Source organism: Arachis stenosperma, chromosome 3 (assembly GCF_014773155.1).
Source record: "Arachis stenosperma cultivar V10309 chromosome 3, arast.V10309.gnm1.PFL2, whole genome shotgun sequence".
NCBI lineage: Eukaryota > Viridiplantae > Streptophyta > Magnoliopsida > Fabales > Fabaceae > Arachis > Arachis stenosperma.
In genome coordinates, this window is record NC_080379.1 from 20,504,602 (window position 1) to 20,521,808 (window position 17,207).

General features: G+C 34.1%; 1 protein-coding gene across 1 annotated transcript; it reads left to right on the forward strand.

The window, feature by feature from the left end:
- Positions 1-11,130: 11,130 nt before the first annotated feature.
- LOC130965647 (uncharacterized) lies at positions 11,131-16,730 on the forward strand. Its single transcript, XM_057890410.1, has 8 exons — positions 11,131-11,965; positions 12,044-13,436; positions 13,523-13,745; positions 14,107-14,766; positions 15,097-15,339; positions 15,664-15,790; positions 16,005-16,186; positions 16,632-16,730. Exons 1-8 carry the CDS (start codon positions 11,131-11,133, stop codon positions 16,728-16,730), a joined length of 3,762 nt encoding a protein of 1,253 aa, XP_057746393.1.
- Positions 16,731-17,207: the final 477 nt, after the last annotated feature.

Genomic DNA, 17,207 nt, shown 5'->3' on the forward strand with positions numbered 1-17,207 from the left:
TTAAATTTAAAAATAAAAATTTATTTTGGACAAAAAGAGTAATAAAATTTAATTTTATAATAATTAATCATATATCGTATTAAAGTAAAAAACTTTAATAATTTTTTATTTTATTGATTCTCCACTTGTTTATTTTTATCAAGAAATATATAAAAAGATGAGTTCATTCAAAATACAAATATGTGAATAAATATAATGTGAAGAGCACTTGAGTTAACCATCACTATGGCAGCAGCAACCACTTGTGGGATTACACTTCCAACGTTGAAAGTGATCAAGTATGATACATACAATGCGAAATATCCAGTATCACATGATATTGCTTTATTGCAATAATCCAACCTCCTATTGATACTGCTTGCGTCTATAATAATTAACAAAATTGATAAATTATCATAATATTTAAATATATTTTATATTTATTTAATTAAGTATAATCATTTATGTATTTGTATTTAATTGTTTAAATACTTAAAATAAAAAATTTTATAATATAATATCGTAACTTTTATAATTAAAAAGTTGCTTTCAAGTATTTTTACTCATTATAAAATGAATTGTGAAAAAAAAAGTAAGATAAATTTTACTACCTAAAATAAAAAATAAAGCCACAAAAAGAATGCAAAAGAAAAATTTTGACGTACTATTAGTAGCCATTTTGTCAAAATCAATTTATGTTTTCTTAAAAGAATATGAATAATCAATCCTACTGACCAGTCTATTTATAGGTTCTTGGAAAAAAAACTAAACCCAATATAATATTGTTATTATTTTTTTTTTTTTTTTATGAAGAGGAGGCCTAAAGGCCCAAGATAAAAACAAAGCTAGCTAATCCAAATCCTAGAGAAAGTCACTCCTCTACTATCAGCATTTAAGAAAGGGGCAAGAAAGGGGGGAGGAGCATCAAAGCAGTGTATTCCCACCGGCAAATTCCGAGCATGTTTAGCCAAAGCATCCGCGGTAAAATTCGACTCTCGAAGCACATGGTGGATGACACAGTTAACCATTCTTGATTGAAGGTTCTTTATTGCATGGATTAAGGTCGAGCTACCATGGAAGGGGTTGGACTCGTTCTGCAGGAGCTGGGCAGCGCACGCGGAGTCAGACTCAACCTTCACCCTATCAATTCCCAAATCGATCACCAATTGGAGGCCATTATAGACAGCCCAGAGCTCAGCGTCAGTTATGGTAATATTTCCTATCTTCATCATGAATCCAGCAATAACAGTACCATTTGAAGTCCTAAGGATGCCGCCGCAAGTTCCCAAATTGCAGTTTTGAACAACAGACCCATCAACGTTGAGTTTATACCAACCTTCATAAGGCGGTTTCCACCCCACTAGATAGGACCTCGAGGTTCCCAGAGCTCTTCTACTTTTCTCGGTGAGCTCTAAATAAATATCATATTGCTTGACAACTCTCTGAACCTCTGGAATAACTTTGTGAGACAGAATGTCTTCATTCTTAAAAATGAGTTCATTCCTTTTCCTCCAAATGATATTGCAGGTAGATAGAAAAAAGATGGGCCATGAAGTCCCATTATTAGTGCGAGAGGCCTTGTTGAGATTTTCCTTTAACCAAGTCGAAAGCTGATGGTTAAAGAAAGAACTTAGAAGGTCTCTATTGGTGCTGCTAGTCCATATGTTACGAGCGTAGGGGCAATCACGCAAAACATAGAGCAGACTTTTTTCCTGGTTGGTACATCTTGGACAGCTACCATTGTCTGTAAGTCCTCTTTGCCTTCTTCTTAGATTAGTCAGAAGCGCATTATGACTTAATAGCCAAGAGAACACCTTTAATCTCTGAGGAACTCTGATTTTCCAATAGTTTTTATAGATATTATCTGGGTCTTCTTCTTCCACACAATAGGTGTGATAGGTTGATTTAATAGTAAAAGTACCTTGTGAGTCTGGGAACCAGTAGACACGATCTGATCCAAGGGAATGGTGGGGAGCCTTCAGTGTTCTGATAGCGTCAGATACCTCTTCAGGAAGTAGTTGACAAATGGTTTCCCATTTCCAGTTTCCCTCTGTTGTAGCGTAATCCTCCAGAGTGTCATTATCTTTGTTGTTTTCCTCCAAATTTATAAGGGCAAGATCTTTCAGACTTCTAATGCCCGGAACCCAGTGAGACGTCCAAAATTTAATATTTTTTCCGTCTCCTATCCTCTAAATCAATTTCTCCTGAAATTGTTCCCAGACTTTAACTATACCTCTCCAAGCATTGGAACAACTTGATCTTCTAACAACCTTAGGGATAGAGTTTTCGCCACACCCATACTTAGATTTCATAATCTTAACCCATAATGCTTGGTCATTGTGGAGCAATCCCCAAGCTAATTTCATGAGAAAAGTGTTGTTTGTGTCTTGAGCTTTGTGTAAACCCAAACCTCCCTTGTCTTTCGGTATGCATATGGAGTCCCAATTTAAAAGATGAATTTTTCTATCCTCCCTATTAGATCCCCAAAGAAAATCTCTACAAATTTTATCAATTTTGTTACATACTTCTTTAGGAATTTTCATGGTTTGCATAGTATAACTCGGTATAGAAGATAAGACAGACTGAACAAGAGTACATCTACCGGCGAGAGAGAGAGTTTTCATATTCCAACTAGTAAGCTTTGCTTGCATCTTGTCAATAATAGGTTAAAAATGTTGTTTTTCACACTTCTCATGTATAAGCGGGACCCCGAGATACCTCCCAAGTTTGCTCGTTAAAGGGATGCCAAGGTCCTTGCTAAGTTCCTCCCTAATAGTGTGATTCACATTTTTAGAGAAGAAAACACATAACTTGTTGAGGTTGACTTTTTGACTCGAGGCTTCACAAAAAGTGTTAAGCACTTCCTTGACAATCTCCACTTGATCCTTACTAGCTTGAGCAAACAACACTAGATCGTCTGCAAAACAGAGATGAGATAGATTATGTCCATTTTTAGATAATTGAATAGGTTTCCATTTCTTATTTTTAACCAACGAGAAAATAAGATGAGAAAGCCTCTCAATGCACAACACAAAGAGGTAGGGAGAAAGAGGATCTCCCTGACGAATGCCTCTTGAAGGTTTGAAACTTTCTGAAGGAGAGCCATTCGACAAAAGGTTCATTGAATAGGTTGAAATACAAAGCCGAATGATGTTCACAATATACTCCGGAAGGCCCGTGTCCTTCAAAGTATCAATGATAAAATTTCAATTAAGTCTGTCATAGGCTTTTTCGAGATCAATCTTAATCGCTATGAGCCCTTTCCCGTTGCTTCTAGTCCTCATAGTATGAATGACCTCTTGTGCTACCAAAATGTTATCCGCGCTAACTCTTCCTGGAATCAAACTTGCTTGAGTGTTAGAGATAATATCATTAAGAATAGGTTTAATTCTATCTGCAATAATTTTAGTAATAAGCTTATAGCAGACATTGCAAAGACTGATCGGTCTAAAGTGGGCAAAAGTCTCCGGGGCAGAGATTTTGGGGATAAGAGAAATGAAAGTTTGATTCACTCTAACAATGTCTTCTGGCTTGTTGAAAATCATTTTAACCCACTTAACAAGAGATACCACAATAATATCCCATGAGTGTTGAAAAAATTTTGTTGGAAGACCATCCATTCCAGGTGCTCTCCAACTATCCATATTAAAAACTGCATGTTTAACTTCTTTAGTGGTAACTTCTCTACTTATAAGCGATAAGTCAGTATCCTTTATCTTTCGAAACCTACCAGAAATAGGATAAATTGACAAAATAGGAGAATATAAGGCAGGAGAATAAAGAGATTTGTAAAAAGAAATACCCAAATTTTTAAGATCTTCCACATTATCTGTCCATTCATCTTCATTATTCTTAAGACAGCAAATCTTGTTTCTCCTTCTTCTACCGTTTTCTCTTTGATGAAAATACTTGGAATTTTTATCACCGAAATTGATGGCCTTGCACCTAGACAACTGGTGCCAATAACTCTCTTCTTGAATAGCAATAATTTCATACTCTTTCCATAGTTCCTTTTGGAGATTTTTCAAAAAAGGATTATGGTTGAAAGAAAGACTATGATTAATACCATCCAGCCTAAGCATGATTCTTTTTTTTCTTCTGAAGATGTTGCTGAAGACCTCTTTATTCCAAACTTTAGCCTTATCCGTAAAGACTGCAATGTTTCCAATAAGATCCCCTTCTTTACACCAGCAACTTTTAACATGATTATTATAATCTTCATGCAGAAGCCATGGTGCACGGAGTTTAAACGACCTGTCCCTACTTTCCTCAATGGTAGCATTAAAGTCAAGAAGAATAAGAAGATGGTCCAACTTGAGTTTAGGGAGGTGTTTCACCCCTACAGCTGGAAACATATTATGAAAACTCAGATTGCAAAGAAATCTGTCCAGTCATCGCTTTACATTGTTCCTCTGCCATGTGAAAGGAGGGCCAAAGAAACCCAGGTCGCTGATATTGTTATTATAATGACAATAATAAATTGGGTTTTGTAAAGATAATTAAATGTCGCTATCTCGCATTATTACTAACAGATTTCTTACTTAATATGTATAAAATAAAATTAAATAATTCTTATTTTTGAAAAAAAGTTAATTTTTTTATTTTAATTTAAATATTTAGACTGCAATTTTTTTAATTAAACATATTATTTCTAAGAACAACTTATTAAATAAATTGATTTAGTTAAAGAAGAAGAAGTACTACTCATATTATACTGATTCTTTTACAATTTTATTCTTAAATTTTATAAAACTGGTTGCTTTTACTATGGACAAAATCTTCTGTTAAAAACTCTGTTTTAGTTTTTACAAATTTAATTATTTTATACTATGGATGAATTTTTCTGTCACTCTTACGGTTGGTAGATCCTTTTGTTATCTACTCATAAACATTTTGTTGATTTGATGAATGTATTAAATTTTTTTATCAAACAATTAAATCAATTGACCCCTTCTCTCTTTCCCTCTCTCTCATATATATAATAAACCTAACATGATATTTTTATTATGATGACAATAATAATTTGGGTCTTGTTAAGGTAATTAAATGTTGGTATTTTATATTATTGACATATTTTTTTTTACTTATTATTATAAAATAAAGTTTAAAAAATTGTTATCTTTGAAAAATTATAAATGTTTCTTCTTTCATTTAAATATTTAAATTTAAATATTTTTAATTAATATATTACTTCTAAAAATAACTAATTAAACAAATTGATTTGACAATATATGTATATATTATTGATGCACTATAAGAGAAATAGGATTTAGCAACGGAAAATTGTCGGCATTTTTTCAAAACACTGCAAATCGACTGAATTGCTGCGATTCTTGTTGCATAATCAGGCTCCGTTCCAATTGATCCAATTTGATGGCTGTTTTGGGCCCCAACCATAGCAAATAACCTTGGGGAGGGGGCAGGTTTGTTTCATTAAAATACCCCAACCAAAATATTTCGGCGTCATTAACCTTCACCCTTTTTGCCGAACCCCAGTAGAGCAACGATATAACACCCTAATTAGCCTAAGATTTACCTCACGTCGTAAAGGAAAGATTAATCAAGGATTACGACAGTGCTAAGCTCATGCATATGATACATATAAAAGGAATAATATTATCTAGAAGCCTGATGAACGATATTGCTCAAAGACATGATTTAAAAACGCAAAACGAACTCACGAAATGTCTAACATAGCGCACCAGAAACAGATGTAATATATCAAAGTATAGTAGTATAATATTGTAAGAATCTAGCCACGACTCGCGGAGTTTAAGCCGGCTAGCCATAAGTAGACAATATATGAAACCAGATAGTAAAAATAGCTTATACAATTTTTTGTTCTCTCAAATACAAGTCTCTAGGCAAAACAAAATACAAAGGTGAGAGACATAATCAAAATAACTCAAAAGAGACTCAGAAGGTATCTGGATCCTCCGCTCCTGTCACTAACCAGATAACTCACTGTGGTAGGTTGCGACCTGCATCTTAAAACAACAATAGAAATATTCTATGAGAACTGGAGGTTCTCAGTATGGTAACAGTGCCTAGTGATGTAGGATATAAAACCCCGGGACGCCAAAGGCAATCCTAGACTCCATATCCATCACAAGATTCAAGCTTAATGCATTCTAACCAAATAAGTATAATATGTAAAACCCTAACAAAACATAAGTCGTAGCTCCATAAAAGGGTAATCTATCTTAGGTATTTCTACTTTAATCAAACACCGTTATCCCACAGCCTTCATCAACCGATCTGCCATGCGATCCCATCGCCACCACCTTCCGAACCTCCTCAACCCCAGTAAAAGCACAAGTATATAAAATACAAGTAAAACACAAGTAGAAGCATATATAGCAATTAATACAATTAGTAATCAGACATGTTATACAGATAGGGAAAATAATATCAAGTCGGCAAAGTATACAAACAAGTAGAAAATGCATATGATGAATGCCTGCCCTACTGGCTGTGATATCACATTGTCGGTTCAACTGCCAACCCGACACATCTCCATGGAGATGTTGCCCTTCGAAATCATGGTGTGGAAACCCCGAAATCATATGCTTTTACCTAACTAGCTTTTTTGATTTCAAATTTTGCTAAAACGTTGGGTGGTTTTTTTGAAATCCTAACAACTTCATCTCAATCAGATTTTTAGGATTTTACTTAACTAGCTTATTTGATTTCAAATTTTGCTAAAACGTTGGGTGATTTTTTGAAATCCTAACAACTTCATCTCAATCAGATTTATAGGCTTTTACTTAACTAGCTTATTTGAATTCAAATTTAAATTTGTTTGTTATCTGAGTTGACTAGCCCGTTTCTCCTACTACTTAGTTTAACATTTTTGTTTAATTATTAATTTAGCCTTCTATTTAATTATTTGTAACTGAAAAAAAGGCTTCTGTTCAAAAAATAGACTGTAAATCCGGAGCATATAGGCAAATTCGTTTTTTCTATTACTTATCTTCAAAACAGACTTGATAATATCTTATATTTTAAATGAGTTTGGTCGACTATATAATAACAGATTTCACTTAAGTACAATTGTAAAGTCATTATCTCCACTCTACTTCTTTCTAAATTTTGGGTGCCAACAACAGTCGTTTGTGGGTTTTTTCAATTTCCAACTACACGTTCATCCAGGTACCACCGTTTTCATTTTTAAACACTACTCTCCCTTCCAGTTGTTAATATCAAGGTTTCGTTGTACTTAATTTTTCAAGTAATGCAAAATCTCAGTACTAGCGTTATTTAACTAATTTTTTTTCATTCTTATGACAATATTGTTTGTGTTATCCTATTAGCTCCGGTTTCGTCTTTAAGAGCAATTGCTATGCTCCAAACTAGATCTTTAAACTCTATCCCCCGTAAATCGTTAGTTGATAAGTGCTTCTCCTAATTTTCTAAATAGGTTTCTAAAATCTCTCCTACACATTAAGAAAACTCCAAACGTATCTAAATTCATGGCATCGTGTCAGTTTTTATCGCCAAAAAGTTTAACATGGAAAGCTTTATTGCAGTAATGCTACTCGGTGTGTAGGTCCTCATAGAGCTAATCAGTACAAACATTCATCTAAAAAGAAATATAACACAGCAACAACACAACAAAGAATCAATAGAACATTTAAAACACAGCAACAACACAACACCTATAGGAATATTGAAAAAAAAAACAACAAAGAATAAAATATCTAACAATCAGCATTCTCGGGTGCTCTAAATTGATCGTGTATGATTAAATTGCCAAAGGGTAAGTTTCACAATAACAGCTTGGGTAAGCTAAGTTTTAACTCTATATTTTACAATTTTCAATAAAATATACACTTATAATGATTTATGAACAAATATTTTAATTCTGTATATTAACAAGTAAATCATTACAAGCATACAAAGTTTACATTTTCCATTGGATCTAATCCTTGGCAGTGATTTATGAATGAGAAAAATGGTAAGTGAATAAATGTTTTTTTAACAAAATCTAATCAAATCTTCACAGTGTTATTTTTTTAATAACAAAAAAAAATTAGCATAATTTTTTTATGAAACTAACACAAATTTTTGGAACAAACAAAAAACACAGCCTTTTGAAAATAAACACAACAAATATGTATAACAGCAAATAAGCCACAAGGAAAATGAAAAAAAAAACTTAAACTTTATGAACAATCCCATGTGAAAAAATTAGTACGTCCAAAACTAATTAAAATCGATACTGTGCTTAAAAAAGTACAGTGAGCAATGAATTAGCTACTATTAGAATTAGGGAACATGAAAACATGCTGTAAATCACCCTTCAGCAACCAAATATTAGATTGCAAATTTATTATTCATCCTCCCACATTGTGAGCTCTATCTTTCCATTCCTATCCTATCTATTATCTATATCTATGTTAATGCCCCATCAACACATGCATAACTTCCATTATGTGAAGGACCAAAACAAAATAAAGCATCACATAACTTGTCACCTCTCACCCTCATCTTTGTCAAAAACTCTGAGTTTTGGGTGTCTGGTTTTTATTTTTTATTTATAAATTTTTGGGAAAAGATATACACGAAAAAAAACAAAAAATCTTATTTTTATTACTTCTTTACAAAATTTTAAAAGTAAAAAAAAAAACTAAAAATAGAATCATGTTGAACCAAAAATACCCTTGTGTTATTTTTACTTCAATTCCACCTGATTAGGCCACTTGCCATGTGAACAGCAAACCTAAATTAGAAACGCCAATCACATTCATGAATCTGATGCCATAATCCAAATAGCCAAACAACAATATTAATTCACCCTATATAGTACACCATCCTCAGATCTTTTCACAATTGTCTATTCTCTCACACTATTCTAGCACCTCATCTATATCCCTCTCTGTATGTACTTGTGGACGCTGCTTTTGTAATTATCACACATTCAAAAAGCACGAGTTATATGATTCCTTTTCTCTATCCCAAATTATCTGTTACACTTTTACTTAAAAAAATGAAGACATGAAATTCCTTCTCAAATTCAAGTTAAAACAAATATATTCACATTTGATTAATCATATAAAAAACAAAATAAAAAAAATTAAAAAAATTAAAAAAACAAGAACAGAAGAAACGAAGTCTGAAGAACACAAGGCCAGAACCAAAAGTGAATATTTGAAGACACTGCTAGAAAGTAGCAACCCAGAACTTACCCGCGACGTGATTGAGCAGCGACGGTCAGTAAGCAGCGACGGTGAGTGAGCAGCTACGGTCAGCGATGGTGAGTGAGCATCGAAGGTGAGTGAGCAGCGACGGTGAGTGCCCGCGTGCCCGCGACGGTGACTGACCCACGACGATGAGATACAGTGAGGAAGAGAAGAGTGGCGGCGACTGGGGGAGCTGACAGTGGTTAGTGGGGCGTTGCCTCAGGGCTAATGTTGGCGGCGGCTGTTCTCCCCTAGGTTAAGCAAACTAGGGATTTAGTTTACTATGTGAGAGTGATGAGACATATGGGTGAGAGGGTCCGGTGTGGGGTTTCTATTTTTTTTTAGAGAACCGGTTTTTTGATAAACCTAACCGGTTCAAACGTTTCACCTGATTATCTTATATTATTAGTGTATAATATACTCATTTTAAATTTATTTTTGTGATAAAACCGTTTGGAAAAATTTTGCTGAATTTCATAAATATTTTGGAAATGATTTTATATTTACTAACTATTTTGCCTCTTCTTGATATACATTCTAGACTATTTTTTGGTATCATTGACCTATAAACATAAGGTGCGTAATTATTTATGTGTTCTGTTTGTATTATTTGGAGTATTTTAGAGTTATTACTTTCCTTTTTTTGTTTGTCATAATACTATTTTTGATGTGTGTTCTAATTTTTTATCCAAAAAAAAAATAATGGTTTGTTTACATCAGTTTCTATCACCCTAATATTACTACCAAACTATGGTATGTTCACGTACGGGATAATTAATAAAAAAATAATTAAAAATTTATTAAAATTTGTATTAAACACAAAATATTATTATAATTAATATTATAAAAATCTTCCTACACATTCAAAGTAACAATATATGAATATTTTGTAATTTATCTACTAAATGCGGTAGGATTGGACAAAATGAAATAATATTTTTATAATTATATTTAAATATAACTAAAACATTAAAAATAAATACACAACACTACAGAGAATCTACGGTACAATATAAACTATAATAGTTACTTAAATTAAAGGCGAACATGCATGTCATGAATTATAAAAAAGTTATATATGAAAAGTAAAAATAAATTGTCAAGTAAAAAATAAAATAAAATAAAGAATTAAGATAACTCAAATAAAGTAAAATAAATATTGTGTACAGTACATAAAAATTTTTGTAATAGAAGATTAATATAACTAACTAATATAACACATAAAGGTGAAAAAGTTACATACGATAACATTGAAAAAATTTATAGAATCTTTTTTCCAAGAACAAACTAGTAATCAACTCTTATTAAAATATTCTGAAAATGTATTTAACGAAACTAGTTCTATTAATCAAATTTTTAAAACAAATTTATCCATCATAAGTCACCAAAACGAAAGCAACTATATGAAATTATATATTATCCAAATTATTGGGTTTAAAATTGTAAAAATTTAATTTAAATTTATTTAAAATTTAAACATTTACATAATAACTATTTATATGTTACATAACTTGAGTAAAATATGTTATTATTAATAAAGATTTGAGAGACTAATTTAAATATATATATATATATATATATATATATATATATATATATATATATATACGTATTAGCAGTTTAAAATATTATTTACATATATTAACTAAATATTCGAATGACAACTTTAAAGTTAAAATTTAAAGTTTGACTAGAATATAAATTCCACTTCATTCAAATTATATTTTATTAGATCAAAATAATTTGAAAGCTAAATTTAAAATATCACGTTACAAATCAAGCATTTGCATAAAATTAAATTACGTGAAAAAGTTTAAACCAAATAAATATTATTCAAATTGTTTAAAATTATGTCATTCGTATATTTTGAATAAGTTCGAAATGTACTATAAAATTTATCTAAATTGGCGTACATTTCATAGTCATTGTATACGTGTAATTATGTGGGATTTTTTTCTTTACAATAGATATGGACAAAACCTGGATTCTTAAGCCACGAGATAGCATAGAATATAAACGGAGACTTAATGAGTTCTTAGATTTTGCATTTGCGAATGCATTGTCGGATAACATGATAAAATGTCCATGCCCTCAATGCGGGTTTCAATTTATGCAAACAAGAGAGGATGCATACGACCACCTGTTGATAAAGCCTTTTCCCCCTGGATATACTTTATGGTTGCGTCATGGTGAAAAACCAGCTGATGAGAGATCTACTTGCACACCGATACTTGATAAAGTTACAACCGAGGAAAATCCATATCTTCAAATGGTGCAAGAGGCATTTAACTTCACAATGCCTCCTGGAGGTGAGGAGACCACAACCTGGGATCCTGTAGAAGACGATGATCTGGAGTTGCCGTACTTGTACAATGGTCGAAGTCGCGAGGCACAGGATTTTCACGATCTTCTTGCTGATGGAGCGGAGGAATTATACCCCGGCTGCTCGAAATACTCAAAGTTGTCTTTTCTGGTGAAACTTTATCACATTAAGTGTATGTGCAGGGTGAGTGACAAGGCTATGTCGATGATCTTGGACTTATTGCGGGATGCATTCGAGCAAGCCAAACTCCCATCAACTTTCTATGAAGCGAAGAAAACTATACGAAAGTTGGGGATTGAATATAAAAAGGTTGATGCATGCCCGAACGATTGCATGTTGTATCGGGGTGATGATGAAGACGCGACCAAATGCAAGCAGTGTGGGACTTCACGATGGAAGCAAAAAACACGAAAGGGTTCCGTTACGAAACTCAAAATACCGGTCAGGAAGAACGGAAAGCCTCTCCTAGCAAAAACTCTCCGTTACTTTCCTCTTATACCACGACTGCAACGGTTATTCATGTGTAGCAAGACTTCAACTGACATGGTATGACATAAAGAGTCTGACAATAATGATGGGTACTTGAGGCATCCAAGGGACGCTGAAGCATGGAAAGAATTTGATGCAAAGTATCCATGTTTTTCCAATGATCCGCGAAATGTTCGTTTAGCTTTAGCTAGTGACGGATTTAATCCTTTTGGCAATATGAGTACGAAGTATTCCATTTGGCCAGTGATTCTTATTCCGTACAATCTTCCTCCTTGGCTTTGCATGAAACAAACATCTTTTATCCTATCTATGATTATTCCCGGTCCTAAAATGCCGGGTAATGACATAGATGTATATTTGGAGCCCTTGGTGGATGAGTTGAAGCAATTGTGGGATGGTGTTGAAACTTATGATGCTAATAAAAGGACCACTTTCAATATGTGTGCGGCGCTAATGTGGACTATTAGCGATTTTCCGGGGTTGGGAAATTTATCTAGATGGAACACGTACAGTGGGTTAGCATGTCCGAACTGTAATGTGGACGCTAAGCCTCAGCGGCTAACATTCAGTCGAAAATGGTGTTACATGGGACATCGCCGCTTCTTGCCTCAGAGCCATAAGTATAGACTAGACCGTAGTCGATTTGACGAACAAGCTGAAAGCAGGAATCCACCGAAGAAGTATTCTGGAACAGATATCTTACAACAGCAGTGTAACATGCAAGTAACGTTTGGGAAGAACTCAACTCTGACAGCCAAAAGAAGACGCATTAGTGAAGATGCAGATCAAGATGACTCGTACTGGAAAAAGAGGAGTGTGTTCTTTGAACTCCCATACTGGAAGGATCACATGTTGCGTCATAACCTTGACGTGATGCATATAGAGAAAAACATTTGTGATAATGTGGTCTTCACTATTTTAAACGATAGTGTCAAATCAAAAGATAATCTTAAAGCTCGCAAAGATTTACAAAGCATGGGCATAAGGCCTGAACTGTGGCCGGACGAAGGTGGTAAATATCCTTCAGCAATCTTCACAATGTCAAATCCACAAAAGGATGTATTTCTGAAGACTCTACAGAACGTGATCTTTCCAGATGGTTACTCGAGCAATATTGCTCGTTGTGTTGACATCCGGCAGCGCAAGTTATATGGGTTGAAGAGTCACGACTGCCACATTCTAATAGAACAATTACTTCCAATTTTGGTGAAGAATGCATTGCCAAGTCCGGTATCGAATGTGATTGCGAATCTGTCCTCATTTTTCCGAGAACTCTGTGGAAAAGCTATAAATCCTATGCAGCTTGGTGCCCTTCAGAATCATGTTGTGCAAACTCTGTGTCAGATGGAAATGATATTTCCTCCATCCTTCTTCACTGTGATGGTTCACCTTACAGTGCACTTTGTTGATGAACTAAAACTTGGTGGCCCGGTACAGTATCGGTGGATGTATCCAATAGAAAAGTTAGCGTGCTAATGAACTCATTTAAGAATCTTTTTTCCAATTTTCTTACGTATATACTAAACGTTATGTCGTATTCATGTAAAAGGTACCTGGGACGATTGAAGCAATACGTGCGTAACAGGACACAAGCTGAAGGCTCAATTGCGGAGGGCTATTTATCCGAGGAGATTTTGACATTCTGCTCCAGATATTTGGATAATACTGAGACTAGAATCAACCGTCCAATGCGAGTTGACGATCGACCTGTTGAGATAACAAACAATGCAGGATGTACTATGTTCCCTGAAATTGGAAAAGCTTCGGGGGCTGTATAACATTTTGCACTAACCCCAATGGAAAGAGATCAGGCACATCGTCATGTGCTAGTCAACTGCGAGGCCGTCGCTCCATTTATTGAGTAAGTATGCACATGTAATCATTAAGCACGATTATAACGAATTTCAAACACTCGGTCGTTGGACTAATTTCTTGTTATGTCATAAAGTAAATTTAGGTCAGAAACCAAGCGAAAGTTACGGGATCAAACGAGGTCACACTCTAAGATAGACCGTGTTGTGCATACAGAATTTCCTCGGCGGTTCAAGCGTGAGGTTCGTAGAAATTTAACCTGACCAACTTATTCGTTTTCTAGAATTATAAATTGTAAATTCAAATTTTTTATGGTGCAAGGTTCCAATGGACAGTACTGTACATTCGAAAGAAATGAAAATGCTAGCATGTGGTCCCATGCTTCAGGCAAGACGGTTTGGGGCATACAACGTCAATGGATACAAGTTTAGAACTATCATAAAGGAAGACGGGCTGAAAACACAAAATAGTGGAGTTTATGTCTCATCAAATACAAGAAGTTATGCCAGCATGCGTGACAACAGAGTGGCTGTTGGTATTGTTCCATATTATGGAAAAATTGTGGACATAATTGAACTAAACTACAGCTGTCATTTCACAGTGGTTTTGTTCAAATGTATTTGGGCCGATACAACTACGAGCAGAGGAATCAAAGAAGACCATCTGGGCCTTACCAGCGTTAATTTCGCTCGTCCAATTCACACTGGTGATCGAGAAGAGGATGAACCGTACATATTGGCATCAGAAGCTCAGCTCGTGTACTATGTACGTGATGAAGTAGAACAAGAATGGAGTGTAGTGGTTCATGTAAAACCACGAGACTTGTATGACATGGGAGGAGAAAATGAGGATGTTGAAGCTGCTTTTTCTCCTCAGCCCGGGTTGAACATGTCAGCAGCAGGTGACATCAGTGATTTACAGTTGACAAGGAACGATGATATAGAAGACCCAGTAGCAGATGTTTCTGATAACATAGATTATGTGCCATAGTGAAAATATGACAAAACATGTGCAGCATTTTTAGAGTATCTGTGTGTTTTTGATAAGATTAACAGTGTTTATGATGTACGCAGTTTGCTGGTTACAATACTATATGTGTTTTTTTATTTGAATTAAGTTTTCATTACAAGTTGATTTTCATGAATGCCACCTCTGTCTCATTTTTTCCAATGATTTTTGCTTTCAAAATTTAGTTGTCAAGGCTTTGTTGTTCTCATCATCATTGTTTTTGTTCTTAATCTCCAATAAAGAAAATTATGACATCGAGTAAATTATCTTGAATTACAATGTTATTATCATTGACAAATATAGTTAATATTAAATGGTGTTGTAACAGGAGAAATGAAAACGGAAGATTTCTCATCATGCTGTGCAAGCACAACATTTGCTAACAAAATGGCATTGGCCTCTCCATTCTCTTCATTGGAACATGCAATTACGGTTGCCAGAGACATATGGTCACGTAAGTTGAATGTTAGGTCTTGGGTGGAGGCTTTATCGGGTCGATCTTGTTCTAATGAATATTTGGAAACGGCGAATGAAGCTACTGTGCAGGTATGTTCATTAGCTGTAATATTAAACACTTGAGTTAAACATTATTTGAATAATAAAACTTTTAAGTTGCTATATGCTTATGACATTTATCCAGTGATAGTTGTTTCGTTCATGCCAAAATTTGTAGGAACTTCATGAATGAGGATCAAGGTACGAGGAGAAATTTGGATATTTTTTTGTGACATTTGTAGCTGGTAGGACATCTGAAGACATACTTGCTGAATTAAAGGTATTTCAATAAATTTCTAGCACAGAAAGTGAATTACAGAGACACAATGTGCTTTACAAAATAGACCATCTACTATACATTTTATTATGGTGCAGATGCGCTTTAATAACTCGCATGGTGTTGAGTTGGAGATTGCTTCAAAAGAGGAATTGAAGTATATAGAACGTGCTATTAGAGAGCTTCTTTCCAAGAAATCTGTCCAAACTACTGACGAAGGAGACGGTAATAATTAATTTTGTATTTGTTAATTTTGAAAGTCATCTTTCCATAATTCCGAAAATTTTTTTCCTTAATAACTAGAATGACTAGGAAGTATTCATTATCTTTTAAGTAGATTAATATGTTGTTGGTTGCATGTTCATATATTCAGTGTCACCTGAATATTCAGGCAAAATAGTTGCTGACATTCTAGATGGAGCAGATACTGATTCATAAGATGATTTAGATGCTATCTCCTCCGGTGGAAATGACATCTCCAGGGATGTTGAGCTTAATAGGGTTCCAGAAGAAGACAATGAAACTTTAAACATCCAACACAGAGAAGATGTTGTACATGCTGGAAAAAGGGGTTTCGATCTCAACAAGCTGCCATGGTTTGGAGATGAGTTATCGGATCCGGTATCACGTTCGTGCATCACTTTTTTGATAGAGTATTTTTGGCCAGGTCAATACGATGTTGATGGGAAAATTTGACTCAAAACTTGTTTGTCTACTTTAGTAACTCTAGTTTTTATGCTCTATTGAACTTTGTTTTGAGTTAGTGAATTCGGATGTTTATTTGATTTTTATGGTACCAGTTATGGTTAAATACAAACTCAGAATGGCTGATACTACAAGAGCCAACATGACTCGTAAATTCGGTTTTAGTTATCCATGTATAGCTTTGTTTTTAAGTAATGAATTTTTTTTTATTTAACACAAAATCGAAAATTTATTTAATGCATTAATTAAGTTTCAGTATTTGAACCTTATTTTTCTATTTAAAAAATATCGAGGATTAGAACAATTATAAGAAGGCAATAATGTTTATACAAAAAAAATTCAACTTAAAAAAATCTTGCAGCGGTTCGGAAAAACCGCTGCAAAACGAATATCAACGTTTTCAAAGACTGGACATTTAGCAGAGGTTACAGAAAAACCGCTGCAAAATGACATTATTTAGCAGCGTCCCCTCAAACCGCTATAAAATCCGCTACAAAACGGTACATTTCGCAGCGGTTACCGAAAAAACGCTACAAAATATGATCATTTGGTAGCGTCTCCAATAACCGCTACAAGAACTGCTGGCATATTGTATTTAGCAGTTTAATAAAACCGCTACTAAATAACCGCTGCTATCTGCCGGTTTTCTTGTAGTGTTTCTATTCAAATAGGACATTTTAAACCTTAAAAACCAAAATAGGATTACGTCCAAACGTAGAGGATCAATTTAGTGCTTTATCCTTTTTTTCCAACTTATTTTAATAGACCTAGTAACTTTTTTTTCAGAAGTTGTTGTCCACCTAGTTAGCGGCTCAAGTTGAAGAAAACATTTTTGGCATAAAAAATTCTAAAACTGACTACGTAGTAAAGTTTACATAGTTATTGTATTTAAACTCTATGCGGGATGCTGCAAGGCAGAGGATCACAGAGGCAGAAA

Bases quoted from the DNA above. Each gene is read 5' to 3' on its own strand.
- LOC130965647 (XM_057890410.1), top strand. From the start codon at position 11,131: ATGGACAAAACCTGGATTCTTAAGCCACGAGATAGCATAGAATATAAA. The intron at 14,767-15,096 runs GTGCCATAGTGA...TGACAAATATAG, and splicing joins TTTCTGATAACATAGATTAT to TTAATATTAAATGGTGTTGT. The intron at 16,187-16,631 runs GTATCACGTTCG...AAAATCTTGCAG, and splicing joins GAGATGAGTTATCGGATCCG to CGGTTCGGAAAAACCGCTGC.